Below are 16713 nucleotides of genomic sequence, written 5' to 3'. Positions count from 1 at the left end.
GTATGCACAGGTAGGACAGAGTGCTTTTAAAATTCTCCAAGGTGCCAGTGTGTGAGGGTGCAAACACTCCCACAGTGGAACACCAGGGACACAACTTGAAAAATAATCTGTTATTTTATAGTAGTAATACAACAACACTGGTCAGTAGAAGGGCATTATTATGCTAGGTATGAATATATATTGCAAAAGTCTTGAAAAGGTAACACTTGGCTTTTATTTTTGTCATTATGTTGTTTAACCATAGTTGAGTAGATCTAGAGAACACTGGTAATGTTTGTGACCTATTGCGCACACAACTGCTTCCGTTAGTGAACTGAACTAGTGCAGATTCTTTAAAATACTGGGATAGACAAAGTTACTAAATACATAAATTGTGTTGGCAATTTTTGAACTTGAACATTGCTATCACTTAGGAAACCACGTGCACATCTTCTAATCTAAGTCAGTTTATACAAGCCACTCCATGTCCTTCCCCACTCCACCGATGCATCTTTTTACATTGCTTTTTCTCTCTCCATAAGCTGCATACAAATCTGTGGTACTAAGAGCAGTGAGTAACCGACAATGTAGAAGACACTGTGTTGACACCACAGAATTAGTATCAGCCCCACAGACAGTTTGTTTGGAGCTTCTTCCCTTGTTAAATACCAAAATTAGGGCTTCAGATGGCAGTAGAGTAACCTGGACATAAAAGCAATGAATGCTTGTTTAGCCGGGAAGGGGGGGCGGGGGGGAAGAGAAGAGATGGAGGCTGTAATACAGCAAGCATATTTCAAGTGAATTAACACTTTTCTGGAAGTGCTCCAAATTCCAAGAACTTCATACATGGCACAAAAATAGTTATGAATTTTACAACATTTATTTATGGGATGTTCTGTATTTGCATTAAGGATACTACTTAATGTACCTGAGGAAAGAAATTTCTCCAGCAAGACAAATAAGATTAAGTATCCAATATTTTGTAAGAGTGCTGCCCATATACCACCGACAATTCCACTAAACCCCCATTTAGTATTTTACCACATTGAACTGTGGAATGTACCAGCTTGAGAGGCTTCTACACATGTAGGATCTTCCCTTTATCAGCCAGTCATCAAGGTCTGAGTATTTCTGGATTCCTCAATGTCCTAGGTGTGTGGTCACAAGCACTTTACATTTTATGAGTGGTCTTGGAACCAACGAGAGACAAAAGGGCATCACTGTAAACTGGAAATGACACCCGTCCAATGTAAAATGGAGAAAGCTCTAGTGTCCCATGAAGACTGAAATATGGAAATACGCATCCTTCAATGTCTCCCAGATCCAGGGAGGGAATGATGGAGGCTAGGGAGACCATATGAAACTTCAACTTCATGGAGGTCTTCCCATAGGATCGTGTGCAAGAGTTTGCTGCATTGGTGAGCAACGATATAGCAGTGGCTTGGGGAGTCCTCCAAATCACCTGGGCTGAGACAGACTTGGTGGCCAGGATGGTTGCATTGAAGTGACCATGAGACAAAACTTCTGGTTGCAGGCTTCTGGGCTGTCCCAGGAGCTCCCAGCTGAGGGTTTGGGGGGCTATTCTCTGAGTTGACTGACTCTAGACTCCATGGGCTCAAATCACTCCCTGCTCCTTGGGCATGCAGACCCTCAGTAGTTCAGGAAGCCATTCCAACCTCCTTCTACTCCCCACCTGCACCTCACCTCTGGTCGCAACCTAGGTCCTGAGGGGATCCCAGAGCTGGCTTCTATAAGGGAAAGGAAAAAGACAAGGGGCCTAGGATATGATCACTTCCTCCTGTCTGGCTGCTCAACTTGATTGTCCCAGATGTCAGAGAGGCCATAAGCAATCATTTTTAGAATTCACTCAAGGACAGCACACCAGCCAGTTCGTTGGATATAATCATCCCTTTCCTCAACCACCTTCACCCTTTCCAGTCGCCCACTTTGGACTACTTGGTGCTAGATACAGTTTCTTCAGGTTACCCCTGGCAGTTTTGGCTAACCATGCCCTCCATCCCCCCCTCTCTCATCAGGGACCCCTCTCATGAGCAACTCTTCATTCAGGAAGTCAAAAACCTCCTTTGCCTGGGAGCAAAGGAAAAAGTCCCATGGAACATTGAGGGCAGAGGATTCTACTCCAGCTAATTCCTAATTCCCAAGGAAAAAGAGGGTCTTAGACCCATCCCAGGCCTGCATTGCCTGAACAAGCCTCTCAAGAACTTACAGATGCCTGCAAATGATTTTGAGTAACTATGCACATGGGTGCACACGCACCTAAAATGGAATTAACATGAGCAAGTACTTGAAGAAGAATCCCTGTGATTGTGCAGTTTTCAAAATTCACTTCAATTCTATATCCTCTCCGACAAGCAGGAGAAACCTATTTCAAGACACACAAATAGTGTTCTATCCCAGCTCACCCATATATCTTTGACTTACATGCAGAAGGAAATTCAGAGCTCCTCCACCAGCCCAGTGGTCACTAGATGTTACTTTCTCTACTGAAGAAAAGGGGTCTTATTCCACATTGGCCTGAACTCTGCCCCATTTATTTATATAGCCAAATACACCAATAAGAGATTAAAGGGAATAGCAATTTTAAATCTGTTTCCTCCATGCAGTATGGTGGCAAGTCAGCTGGTCTAGCAGTTCTGAGTGAGGCAATGAAGAAACAGTGATGCTCTTTGGGAAAATACTTTCACTTTTATAAGGATCGCAAAGCACCTTGCAAACATTTATTAATCCTCATAACACTCAAAGCCTTATAAAGTGAGCAAGTATTATTCCCATTTTGCGATAAAGAAAGATTCAGATGTTAAACAATCTTCTAAAGGTCATATAGGCAGAAAGTCTGTGGTAGAGACTAAAATAGAACCCAGACACCCAAGCCTTCTACTCTAAGTCATTTATCTTTCCTCATCTTTGGTAGGGTGGTAGAGATAGGAAAATGCCAGAACAGAAGGAAGATAAAGAGAAGGAAGATAAAGAGAAAGTGATCTTGTATCCAGATCTAAATTAAAATGACCTCTAGTTTCAAGCCATATTACAAACATGGGCTTAATGTGCATTCTTTCATCCCCAAGTCTCCTTCAGTATTACTGCTTTCTAGTCTTCCCTTACCACTGATTATCCAATAATTGGTTTTATTATCCTTCCTCTAAACTAAATCACAATATTTTTCTGTCTATGTGTGTAGTCCATCTAGCGTTTGCATTTTTACCTGATTTGTATTGGCAGCAAATGCAACTTATTGCCATTCTATTTATTCCCTCTTTCAGACCACTAAGGTACTAAATAACAGATCCAACATCATCCTTCTCTAATAACGTTCACAGCTTTTTCAAGCAGCAGCATGAACCTGACCCAAAACCTTGCTGATTTTGCTTCTACATCCAGGATTGTGAAGTACAGCCAGGGAAACTAACAAGATTTCATACAGTTTTTGTTCTGCCACAAATAAAATTGATGAGCAGCAGCACTGGACCACTCTGCAGTCTTGAGAAGACAGGATTCCAACACATGAATAGGGTATAAACTGATGAAGGGTTTATTTACAGCCACGGGAGGAAAAAAAAAAATATCAAAGATTAGAATCTGCAAGTGTTGCCAGCACTCATCCTACTAACCAATTATGATCAGATTTTTTTCCAAACCTTGGTCCCTGGCCTGGAGAACTCAATCTAATCTATGATTTCAACACTAACGTGGTTTTCTTAACCCCCCCCCCCCTCCCCACTCCCACCTCCACCCACAAAAACCACCATGTAAGGAAAGATTTCTTTTAAAAAAAGGGTAACACTAAGCAATGTACTGAATGAAGAAAAAGGATATAGAAGCTTGTTGAGCTTAAAGTCATACTTAGAATTTTATAGTGTAGTCAATGACTGCTCTCCATATTCATGCACATTAATCAGAGCTACATAGTGCATTGAAGAGAAACAGAACTAATACTGTAAAGTAGTAAGATTTTTAACACTTACTCTCTAGTTCTTCTCTCTCAAAGTTTGTGTTGATAGTAGAGCTAGTTTTGCCCATATCCACAACAGCTTCTTCATCATGACCCTAGAGAAAAAACACAAATATAGATTTATTTTGCTTCACTTTAGGTAGCACGGAAAGCCAAGATAATTTCTATCATAACACTAAAAATGGATAATACAGTACACTCATACATACAATTTATAGAAGATAGCTTCTGAAGCAGGAATTTGAAAATTAGCTGTTTTACAGCCATTTTCTGGCATAATAAATAAAAAGAGCCCAACTCTCACAGGAAGAGGAAAAAGGAAGTAGAATATGTAGAAATACCTTATTTTCTGCAAAAAAAATCCTTTTACTACTAAAAAATATTCTGCACGTAAGAAGTATCACACTGATGAAAACTAGGTTTGCTATGCATCATAAACAACAACTGGCATCATATATATAGTAGCCCAGTGTCAGAGTCTGGGCGGTGCTGTTGCCTAAAATGCTGGCTGTTTCCTCTGGGTGGCGCTATTGCTGAAATGCTGGCTGTTCCCTCAGGGCAGCCCATGCTGCATGGGGAGTGCGGGGCCCAAACGGCCGCTTGTTCCCCCGCGGCGGCCTGGCTGAGCGGTGCAGAAGTCAGCCGAGCGCCACGGAGGGAGGGGAAAGGAGGCGGGGCAGTGACGTGCAGCATGACAGTGGCTCCAGGCCCCTCCCCCCTTCGCCTCTCGCTGTGGCGCTTAGCTGACTTCTGAGACACTCAGCCGGGCCGCCGCAGAGGAGCAAGTGACCGTTTGGGCTCCACGCTCCCCATGCAGCACAGGGAGTAGCCGTTTGGGCTCCGCGGTCCCCAGAGTGAGAGGCAGGAGGGGGAGCAGAAGACAAAGAGCGAGGCAGGAGGCAGAGGAGAGCTGGGGGGGGGGGGGGGGGGAGGCAGCAGGAGGAGGGGAGAGAGAGATGGAGCGAGAGACCGGAGCCTCAGGAGAGAAGACCGACGTGGAGGAGAGACCTGAAAATCCCATTTTATGACAGGCTAATTGGCTAGTTACCTAATAATGAAGGAGAACTTTCAAAATATTTCACTTAAAGTAAGACCCCTCTACATAATAGGATGTCAGTATGCAGTAGGGATATTAAATTTCAAGTAATTGACTAATCAAACAGTCAATGCAATTTGCATTGACTATTCAATTAATTGATGGGCACCTCTGCCTTTGTAGTGTAGCAAAAGCTACACATCAAAGGCAAAAGTGCTATGTGGAGCACAGAGCAGTCCCCCGCTGAACCCGTGCTCCCCGCAGTGTTTCAAAGCGGCAGTGCCACGTGGAGCCCGGGGTCAGCTGTGGACCCCCCCACTAACCTCAGGCTCCATGCAGCACTGCCACTTTGAAACACCACATGCAGCCTGGGGCCAGGCCCCACACGGAACTGTCGCTTTGAAGTACTTCCTTCTTTCCCCTCCCATGCTGCCTCTTTCTGATAGAGGCAGCAAGTGGGGGAGGGGGAATGACTAGTCTTTCAAATACCTAGCAAGCAGTCATTTTGGCTTAACAGTTAAGCCTGGACTAATTGGTTAATCCTAACAATTACATGCACTCCCCTTCCCTAGCTGCCTCTCAGAAAAACAGTAGCACAGGGAAGAGGCACTTGCCTTCCCCTCGTGTGTAAACATTTAACTGTTAAAAAATCCAGTGGTTACACATTTACACAAATACATGTTATTTAACATGTAATATCTTTTGTACATACGCATTTATTGTTTGCATGCATTTCACATGAAAAAACAAAACTGGATCCAGCTGACAATAGCACAAAAAACTTTAAAGCCCAGTTTTGGCTAACACCAAAGTAAATAAAGGTAAAATCAGGGATGCAGTGTGGTGACTTAGTAATCTAGTAGCTCCTAAAACTCCACCTAATGGTAGGTGCTACACAAACAGAAAACAAGATGACACTCATTGCACAAATAATTTTTAATTTAAGTATAACATAAGAGATATAAATGGGGAGAAGGTACAAGGACATAATGAGATTGTAGTTATCAACATGCTAAGCAGTCATCTCAACACACCAACAGCCTAATCATTGTCAAGTTTTCTGTTGGTGTTATAACCAGAAAGAGTTTTAAGAAGGGATTTGAAGATAGCTTTGCAGATATCTATGGGGAGCTTCTCCCACACATGAAATACATCATGGCTAATAATATGGGGGACCATCCTTTCTACAGGACAGTTGAGATAGCTGCCATAGGGCATGCCATAGCACAGGGCAACCATCCCAAACCATCCTATGGATAGCAGTACTCCAGCCATAACCCTTCCCCAGCGAGGCATACTCCAAAACACTCACTATGTTAGTGGGAGACCCATGCAGAAATTGGCTCTATGTGTCTCATTGAAATTCTCCCCCCTGAGGGGAATTCCTGCTACTTCATCAAAGCAGCTTTATAGTTCATTGTCATTGCTTTACAGGTTTCATACTTAGCCTAGGTGAAAAGCTCAGACAAAACTCTCCCCCATCTGAAGAAACCTTGCAGCTACAATTGACATATGATATGGAAGCCCTTTTCCCATCCAGGCAGAATTCCATAGCTTGCTTGAAATTTTAACAAATGATGAATGGAAGTGGACATCTGGCTGATCAGAGGCAGGTGTGCAAGCCTTTGGATGTTGAAAGAGATAGGTAGGCGAGGTATATGCTGTTAAAACCTTAAAAGTAAAGGCAAACAGATTATGCCTCCCTGTCATCATTCCACTAAATAAATTCACAGCAAATTTTGTTGACCTGACAGCCAGAAACATCAGGCTGTCTTCATAAAATGTCAGACCAAAAAACCTTCATATTTCAGTAAGTTACAATTTTCAAGACGATACCAGAAATAAAAGGGAAACATTATTAAGCCCTAGGAACTAACACTCAACTCAAAGACTGTAGAAAAATTAACAGCACAGTTTTGGAGCGAGTGTCTACACAGGCTTCTCCAGCATGAAAAAAAAAGTGTTTAAGAATCCAAGTCTCTCTACAAACAATCTTTACCATTTAAATTATGCTACATCAAGGCCCATTTTGGGGACCAGTTTACCACTCAATTGTGGTAAAGGGGCTTGCATGTTCCAAAGAGCTATGCTGTTGGGAGATTAATACTCCTGATATGGTCTCCAAAAAATGAACAGGTCTGAGGGGAGGTCCCAGATACAGCACAGTATAAAGGCAGTCCCCGACTTACGCGGATCCGACTTATGTCGGATCCGCACTTACGAACGGGGCTCTCTCGCCCCGGAGGTCGAGGTGGAGGATTGCTACCTGCGAGCTCCGGGGCGAGAAAGCCCTGTTCGTAAGCTGCTCCGGTGCCCCTGGTCTGCTGGAGACCGTCTCCAGCAGACCAGGGGCACCGGGCGGTTCCCCGCGCTTCTGAGGCTTTGCCAGAGCAAAGCCTCAGAAGCGCGGGAACCCGCCGCGGCTGCGGCTTCAGTCCCGGTGCCTGTGGTCTGCTGGGGACCGTTCCCAGCAGACCACAGGCACCGGGACTGAAGCTGCAGCCACGGCGGGGTCCCGCGCCTCTGAGGCTTTGCCAGAGCAAAGCCTCAGAGGCGCGGCACCCCGCTGCCGCTGCGCTCCCCGTGTCCCTGGTCTGCTGGGGGGGGGGGGGGGGCGCAGCTAGTGTGCCCCCCCCCCCCCCCCAGCAGACCAGGCTTTTGTTTTGGACCCTGTGGCAGAGCAGCTGGGGCGCTGCCGGGTTGGTCCAGTAGTGCCCAGAGCGGCGCTGCAGGACCATACTGAACCAACCCGGCAGCACCCCAGCTGCTCTGCCCCAGGTCCTGATTCAGCCGCTGCTGGTCAGTTTCAGCAGCGGCTGAATCAGGACGCCTGGGGCAGAGCAGATGGGGTGCTGCTGGGTTGGTTCAGTAGCACCGAGGAGCGGCGCTACTGGAGCAACCCAGCTGCTCTGCCCCAGGCGTCCCCAAGTCAGCTTCTGCTGAAACTGACCAGCGCTGACTACAGGAAGCCCGAGGCAGAGTTGTTCTGCCCCGGGCTTCCTGGAATCAGCTGCTGATCAGTTTAAGCAGCAGCTGACTTGGGGACGCTTGGGGTTCTTAAGTTGATTCTGTATGTAAGTCAGAACTGGCGGTCAGTTTCAGCAGCGGCTGAATCTGGACGCCAGTTCCGACTTACATACAGATTCAACTTAAGAACAAACCTACAGTCCCTATCTTGTACGTAACCCGGGGACTGCCTGTAATCCCAAATCCTCAATGGTAGATCAAACAAGGGATGTTAAATCCTGGTTAATCAGTTAACCAGTTAAACCTAAGGTTTCAGAGAATAACTGATTAAAGCAGGATCCCACTCCCGCACCCCCGCAGGGCTCCCAGCTGCTGCTACCTGTCCCTCTGCATGGGGGTGTGGGGCAGCTCCTGCTTCTAACACATTCGGGGCTAGAGCAGCCCTCTGCCCATGGTAGGCCACAGGTAGGGGGTTGCTCCAAGGTACTGGTTAACCAGTTCCCAGTAAGTATCACCTGATGATGATGACACTTATTGGGTAACCAGTTACCTGTTCACATCCCTAGATCAGACTTAAGAGAGTCCTCAGCTCTCAATAGCTGTGAAAGTAGATGAAGGCGGCAGCAAGTTAGACTTAGACATACATACAGTCTCAGACTTTCACTGGGCCCCAGACCTTGTCATGATTATGTGGTCAATATAGATGCTTTGGCTTAAAAGGTGCACCATATTAAAAAAAAAAATACATGCAGGCTTGTACTATGGGAAAGAACATCTCTCCAATATTCCAAGTCCTGTTGCAATGGACTAATAGCAACATGAATAGGATTAGTCAATCAGTTAATTCCTACCCACAAATGGCATGTGGGCAACAGCATTTAGATTGCCATTTGGTACCTGGACTGAGACACGGTGAAATCCAACAGCTATTATTGTGACTGAGCAGTCCTCTAAGATCCCCTCTGATCACCCTCCAAAAGAAAGGCTAGGAAAGGTGCCCTAAACCTATACTGTGTCATCCACTCCTTGCTGGATCACCCTGTCCAATAGGAAGCTATCAAAAGACAGTGAGTTTTGCTACATGGAATCTTCGCACTCTGTTAGATAACAAAGATGATGTAGGATCAGAAAAAAGAACTGTTATAACCACCAGGGAACTTATGAGATAAAACATTGACATTGCTTCCCTGAGTGAGACACGGTGCGCAAACAAAAGGTCAAAAAAGAAGGTGAACACTACCCCTTTTTCTGTAAAGGAAAATCTGCAGAGAACAGGCACATTCATGCTGGTGGTTTTACAAGTAGGAATAAGTTTGTCTGTCAGTCAGTTTACAGAATTTCCAGTAGGAATTAACAAACATTTTATAACTCTGTTGTAAACTGAGGAACAACATGTCTGCTGCTATCAGTGCTTATCTCTCAACACTCAATTATCTCAAGGATAAGAATGATATTATACACATCTTGACACTCTTGACCAACGTTCCCAAGGAGGACAAGATCATTATCCTCAGAGATTTTAACATTGGAGTCGGGAATGGCACTATCCAAAATGAAGGATTGGGACAGACCAACTCCAAAAACATCCACCTACTGAACAAATGTGTAGGAAAGGAAGTTACTCTGTGCAGAAATGACTGTTCTTTGAGGTGTGTCTCCCTGTGAGAGCTCCACATAAGATGTAGGGCAGGGGTGGCCAACCCGCGGCTTTTCAAAGAAAAAATTGCGGCTCCCACGTCTCTGAAAGATTCAGTGTTTCTGTTTGCATGGAACACTGGTGAAAACTTCAAAATGGCCACCTTCAAAAGGGCAATGCCTGCTCTGTTCTTAAAAGGGCTGTGGCCGGGCCCTCCTTCGACCAAACGCTGCCACTGAGGCGCTTCCCCCCCCCCCCCCTTCTCCTTGACCAAACGGCTCTTTGCACTCTATCTACCACTATTTTGGCGCTTCATCTGTAATGCGTTGGCCACCCCGGTGTAGGGACATCCCAGAACCATGGAGCGGATCTTTTTCAGCAATTATCAGCGGATCACACATGCACAAAGGGAGCCTCACGCTGCATTCAGCATGGGGTCTTGGGAAATGCCTCTCCCTTTCAGTTCCTCTTCTCCATCCAAGTAGCCAAGACTCTGAGTAGAGGTGAGGAAGGGAGGGTCATGGAGCATCCACAGGACACACACCTTGAAGAACAGTCATTACTGCACAGAGTAACTTCCTTTTCTTCTTTGGGTGATGTCCCTATGGGGGCTCCACATAAGGTGACTACAAAGCAGTACCCGACATGGATGATGAAAATTAGAGTTACTGCTTAGAGACTGCAGATAATATCGCAGTATCCACTGCAAGTCTGCTCCCAGTTGTGACGTTATGACATAGTGCCTAAAGAAGGTATGATGAGAGGACCAGGTGGCTGCTTGGTAAATGTCTTTAAGGGCTATGTTGCTTAGAAAAGCTGTGGACGTTGCAGTGCATGAATGGAGTGCCTCTTTGGTGGAACTGGCAGGTCTGTTACAGAGGGAATAGCACCGTAGTATGCAGGATAAAACCCATTTGGAAATGCGTTGCACTGAAATAGGTGTACCCTTTCAACATAGTGTGATGGAAATGAACAGACGCAGAGACTTTCCAATTATTGGTTGCGTTCCATCTCTGTGAAAGGCCAGAACTCACTGGATGTCAAGTGTATGAAGCATAGCATCTTTGGGTGATGTATGAGGCTTAGGGAAAAATGCTGGTAGTACTACTGGCTCGATGTAGAAGGCTGTCGGTAAGTATATGAATGGTCTGGTTGGCAATGATGGGAAGAAAGTGGTTGCATGCTTTCTTTGTCTTACAGCCCTGAATTGGAGTAGGTTGATGTGTAATGAGGACTTCTGTGGTGACCATCTGCCCTGGACCATGCGTGGGAGCAAGTGTTCCCCCAACCCATGAGAGAGGCATCGGTGGTAATCTGCATGGATGGTTCAGGCTAGTAGAAAGGTATTCCTGCTAGAAGGTTGCTGGGCACTGTCCGCCATGCAAGCGAGTCTAGTACCTTTTTGGGACGGCGACTTGTTTTTGTAATGGGTGATGTGCAGGCTTGTAAAGTGGCATTAGCCAGTGTTATAGGGCTCTGAAATGAAGGCATGCATGCTTCACGACGTAAATAGTGGCAGCCATGTGGCCCATTACCTGTAGGCAGGTAAGTGCCATAATGGTAGGAGTTTTCAACAGTACACTGACAACATCACATAGGGTTGTAAATTAGTAATCTGAGATAGGCTCTAGCAGTCAATGAATCGAGGTAAGCCCCAATGAACCCTATACTCTGTGTGGGCTGCAGAGTTGATTTCTGTTCATTTATTAGGAGGCTCAGACAATTGAACATCTGCCTGATGTTGGAGACCATGATGGTAGTCACCACCTGGGATTGACCTTTTATAAAAGACAGTCCTCTAATTATAGAAAGATCTTGATGCCTTGCTGTCAGAGATAGGCTATGACTACAGCCAGGACCTTTGAGAAAACCCTAGGGGCAGAAGACAGTCTGAAAGGCTCTGTACTGGCAGTGATCGTAACCCACAATAAATCAGAGGTATCATCTGTGTGATGATGTATGGCGATATGGAAATTACATCCTGAAGGTCGATGGCTGCGAACCAGTCCCCATGGTCCAGAGCCAGTATAATCGAGGCCAGTGTTACCACCCTGAATCGTTGCTTCTGCAGGAATTTGTTTAGCTTGCGGAAAACTAATATGGGTCTCCAATCCCCCTGTGCACATTTGTGTCAGAAAATATTTGGAATAGAAACCTGTCCCCTGAAAGGCAAGGGGGATCTCTCTATCGCTCCCAAGTACAGGAGGCGGTCGATTTCCTCTGAGAAGTTTCTCATGACAAGGGCCCCTCAAGAGGGACAGGGCAGGAGGCTGGTAGGGGGAAGCGATGTGAAGGGGATGGTATATCCTGTGAGGATGATTTCCAAGACCCATTGATCTGATGTTATAACATCCCATTGATAGAAGAAGGGATGGAGTCTGTTGGTAAAGAGGTGTTACTGGCTCATTAGCAAACATTGAAGTGGGAGGTCAGGCAGGCTTTCAACCAAATCTTCAGATCTGCTGCTTTGCTGCCTGGGAACCAGAAGAGCAAGTTTGAGGTGGGTGCCTCTTCTGGGGTCATTGTCTAGCACGGTCATAGTCGTACTGCTTTTGTTCAGTGCGATTATAGTAGCTATCTGTTTTTGTTGTATGGAGTAGTATACATGCCAAGCGCAGGAGTCCTTGCTGTTATGTAGGTCTTCAGCCATACTAGCAGCAAAAAGCTTGCACTTATCAAACGGAAGGTCTTCCACCTTGGACTGGAGTTCTTTGGGTATGCAGGATGATGAAAAAAGCTCTTCTCATTACCACAGTTGTGGCTATTGCCCTAGCTGTTGTGTTAGCTACATCTATCAAGGAAAGGAGGGTTGTATGAGCAATAGTATGCCCTTTTTGGATGACTGATTTGAGTATGGGCCTTTTGCAGTCTAGTAGATGTTCCATCAGTTCAACCAATTTAGAATATAGTTATCAAAATCATGGTTTGCCAGCAATGCTGCATAGTTAGCAATTTCTTAGCTGAAGTGTGGCAGAGGAATACACCTTTCTTCCCCAAATACTTCTAACTGTTTGTGTTCCCCACCATTGGATGCTGGTCTGGCCAGAGACCTTTGCACACTGATTAGCAGCATCCACGATTACAGAATTTGGTTGCGGATGTGAGAAAAAAGGAAGTCCAAGTCTTTTGGCGGTGCAAAGTACTTCCAATCAGACTTTTTGCACGTTGGCTGAATTGAGACAGGGGTTTGCCAAATTTCATCAGAGACCTCCATGATAGCCTTGTCAATGGACAGTGCGATTCTTCCTCGTGATAAAGGACGGATGTTTTTCTAGGAGTGAATGTTGCTTGTCCTCGACTTCCTGCAGTTCGACACCTTGGGTTTGTTGCAACCCTCTTGAGCGGTTCTCAGAATTATTTTATATCATCTGTTGGGTGAGTATCATATGGTATTGCAGCTTTTTCCGGGTCTGAAGACGAGTTATCAGAAGAAGAGTTATCGGGAAGAAATTCTGGGTGCCATAACTCAATATATTCAGAGAGCTGACCCTCCTCCTCTTCCGCAATGGTTGGTATAGTGAGAGACAGGGAGGGTGAAAGGAGTCTCCTCGGAGAAGACAGTGCGGTAAATTGTCTTTTCCGTGAACCCCAGTGGTCCCATGGTGACCAGCGGGGAGAGTTGTGGGTCTGACCACTCGGAGTACTAAGAAGGGTAGCCTGGTCTTCCATGGTAATAGCAAAGATGACGAGTGCTGTGATGAGAAAACATTGTGATAATCATCTTGGTTAAAGGCAGCATGCTCAGAGAGTACAGGAGACCTCACATGGCATAGGAAAACACCTAATGAGAATGGCAGCAGGGAAGCCTCTCTCGAGGGAGGAAGTGAAACAGCCTGCCTGCCACTTGTTTCTGCACTGTCATGTGCCAGAGCCTCCATTGGGGATGGACTTGATGCCAGGAGCTGTGGGGCTCGCATTTGATGGCAGTCCCTTATGGAGGACCGCTTGGTCATCAGCAGCACAGATCTTGGTGCCGCGTCTTTCAATAACACCGGCACCCGTGTGTGCAGGTACATTGGTAAGATCTCTCCAGTGCCGATGCTGCTCTTTTTGGCACCAGGGTTAAGCACGATGTAATGGTTGCAGTGCTGGTTCAAGCTCCTAATTGCCCAGTGCCAAGTGTGTACATCTTGTCCCCTCCGGCCACTCTGGGGGATGGAGTTGGGGGCAGGGATTTAGAGGGCTATGGCCCCTTCTTAGCCCAGTCATTGGGCAGGGATGAAGCAATTCTCTTTCTGGGAGCCTGTCCCACCAGCAGAGAGGCTTGAGAACACTCAGGCTGCATTGTCTTTCCAAACAAAATCATTCAGAGCCAGAGCTCCTTATCCTTCCTGGCCCTCACAGACTGCAGCACAGTTCACATTTCTGGGGTACATGGGCTTCCCCCAAGCAGCGGATACAATCCACATGTTTATCCGCCACCGGTATCAGCTCCTGGCACAATTGGCATTTTTTGAAGCTGGAGGGACCCAGCATTGCACCCACTGTGAGGGCATCTGTTTTGTTTGGTTTTTGCTACTGTCTCCCTGTTCATGGCTCTGGGATGTCCCTACAACTTATGTGGAGCACCCACAGGGACATCACCCAAAGAATAACATTGTCTACTCAAGCAGCGAGGAGTCCTGTGGCACCTTATAGACTAACTGAAGTGTTGGAGCATAAGCTTTCGTGGGCAAAATGCCTACTCAAATGCCCTCTTTAGACAAAATGAGAAGCATAAGACCACCTGGTGACGCCCTTGCTCCAAGCACTGATACCTTCTTGGATGTGTTATTGTTAGATCGTGATATCAGAATCACCAAGGTGCAGGTCTACACAGCCTGTGTTTTGAACACACTGTTGTATGCCAGTGAAACATGGACTTTGTGCTCAAAACAAGAGCAGCAGCTCAACACATTTCATATGCGCATATTCGGTAGGCGTATATTCGGTATCTCATGGCAGGACAAGATCCCCAATAGCGCAGTGCTTGAGAGGGCAGGCACCGTCTCCATGTTCACCCTTCACCCTTCTCAAACAGAGGAGTATGCACTGGCTTGGCCACGTCTCACGTATGTTGGATGGCTAAATACCAAAGGACCTTCTCTTTGGCGAACTGGCGTCTGGAAAGAGGCTGAAAGGGCGACCTAAATTGTGCTATAAGGACACGTGCAAGCATGACCTCAGTGCTCTCTCTATCAGTGCGAACACCTGGCATTCTCTCACCTTAGACAAGTATGCCTGGAAAGAGGGAGTGAAGGAAGCTCTTGCTATGTATGAAACTACCTTGGTGAAGGAAGCGGAAGACCAGAGAGCCCTCAGGAAGATCCGTGCCCATGATACCAGAGCGACATCTACCTACTGCTGCTCACAGTGCGGAAAAGACTGCCATTCCCGGATTAGATTGCACAGCCACAGAAGACGCTGCTTGAATCAGTCCAACAGGGGCGCAAACCCATGATCCTTCGGGATCGAAGGATGCCTACGATGATATCAGAATGATGGTCATCCATGGAACCGACAGATTATCCCTCTATTAGATTTATCCATGAATTTCCAGATCATTTATGATGCCCTGAAGCAGATAAAATTAGTACAAACAAAATTCAATGTCTACACTGTATTCCACTTTTGAGAGAGGAATGCAAACGCAGCTGAGAAAAATTGCAAATGAAGTGCGGATTTGAATTTCCCGTGCTTCATTTGCATAATAGCATCTGGGCGCTATTTTGAAAAAAGAAACGCTGTCTAGACACGGTTATTTTGAAAGAAAACGCTTCTTTCAAAATTACTCTTAAACCTCACAGCTGGTGGGGACACAAGCATCCGCAGGGTCATCATTGGAGCTTGCAGGGCTACAGAGCCCACAGTCCTGCCTCAAGCGGGGGGCCAGAGCAGCAGTGGCAGGTAGCTGGGGAGAAGAGCCCAGCAGAAAGGCTGCTGCCTCCTCCCCTGACCTTCCCTGGTCCAGTTAACTCCCTTGTCCAGGACTAGTCAGGTCCCGAGGGAGGTGGAGCAGGGAGGTCCAACCTGTAGTCCTAGCTCTCAGAGCACACAACTTGTGTTTTGGGGCCTGTAACTTTGACTGACTGGTCTTTAGTGCTGTATGTGCTATGCACTAATATCGTATGAGAACAGAAGCCTCTACTTTTATGCCACCTGTTTTGATATACAATCTATTAATGTGTTTCCTAGCACTTAGTGCAAACCAAGCTTCCCTTTTGGCAGTCCAGTAATCTAAGCATTCATTTTTGGCGGATTATGAGTAACATGAGTAAGTGAAAAGGGTATTTTTATCTTCTTTAAAAGAATTATAAGTGTTCATCCACTTTTTGAATCCACATCAATTCTCCCTCCTACTATCCCATCAGCCCTCGTGCCTAGCCTAGAATTAGAGTTCCTGTGCCAGGGCAGAAGTTGCTACTGTGGGTGGCCTTTGCTCCCTCTGCAATTTAGTGCAGTGCACCCCTTGAGTTAGGAAGCTAATTCTGGCCCAGGCATATGTACTAGATTGCAGATTTAGTTAGGGAACAGATTCAGAAGCAAGTGAGTTCATTTTTGGTTTGTATCAGATTCTAATTTCTAGGATAGCAAAGTTACTCACCTCCGGTGCAGTAACTGTCGTTCTTCAAGGTGGTGTCCCCGCGGGTGCTCCACTATGGGGGCTGGGCTTGCCCCGGCACCGCAGATGGAGACTTGTCGTTAGCAGTGTCTGGCCGGACCACGCATGTGCCGCGGGCTCGCGGCTTTCGCGCTCTTTCTGTCGCGCGGTCCGGCCCCTCCGCCAGTTCCTCGGAACCGCCTCGGAGTCTGTAAGACAAGAGCAGAGAGAGAGAGAGAGAGAGAGAGAGAGAGAGAGAGAGAGAGAGAGAGAGAGAGAGAGAGAGAGAGAGGACTCCGAAGCGGGGAGGAGGGTGGGTAGTGGAGCACCCGCGGGGACACCACCTCGAAGAATGACAGTTACTGCACCGGAGGTGAGTAACTTCGCTTTCTTCTTCGGGGATGTTCCCGCAGGTGCTCCACTATGGGTGACTGCGTAGTGGTAGTCGCCAAAAACGGAAGGAGGGCAAGGAGAGCCTATTTATCCGCCGTGGAGAGCACCGCAGTCGCCACTGCCCCATTTGAGTGAGAGAGAGAGAGAGAGAG

General features: G+C 46.5%; 1 protein-coding gene across 11 annotated transcripts in view; it reads right to left on the bottom strand.

Moving 5' to 3' along the window:
* The window catches only part of SLC4A7 (solute carrier family 4 member 7), a 194608-nt gene that overhangs the window by 100605 nt on the left and 77290 nt on the right, over window positions 1-16713 (bottom strand). For all 11 annotated transcript variants that reach the window (XM_075921993.1, XM_075921992.1, XM_075921994.1 and 8 more), the window contains one exon: window positions 3963-4044. In XM_075921993.1, coding sequence (XP_075778108.1) covers window positions 3963-4044 — 82 coding nt within the window. The remainder of the gene's footprint in view (window positions 1-3962; window positions 4045-16713) is intronic.

Source organism: Pelodiscus sinensis, chromosome 2 (genome assembly GCF_049634645.1).
Source record: "Pelodiscus sinensis isolate JC-2024 chromosome 2, ASM4963464v1, whole genome shotgun sequence".
NCBI lineage: Eukaryota > Metazoa > Chordata > Testudines > Trionychidae > Pelodiscus > Pelodiscus sinensis.
This window is presented reverse-complemented; position numbering and strand designations above follow the sequence as displayed.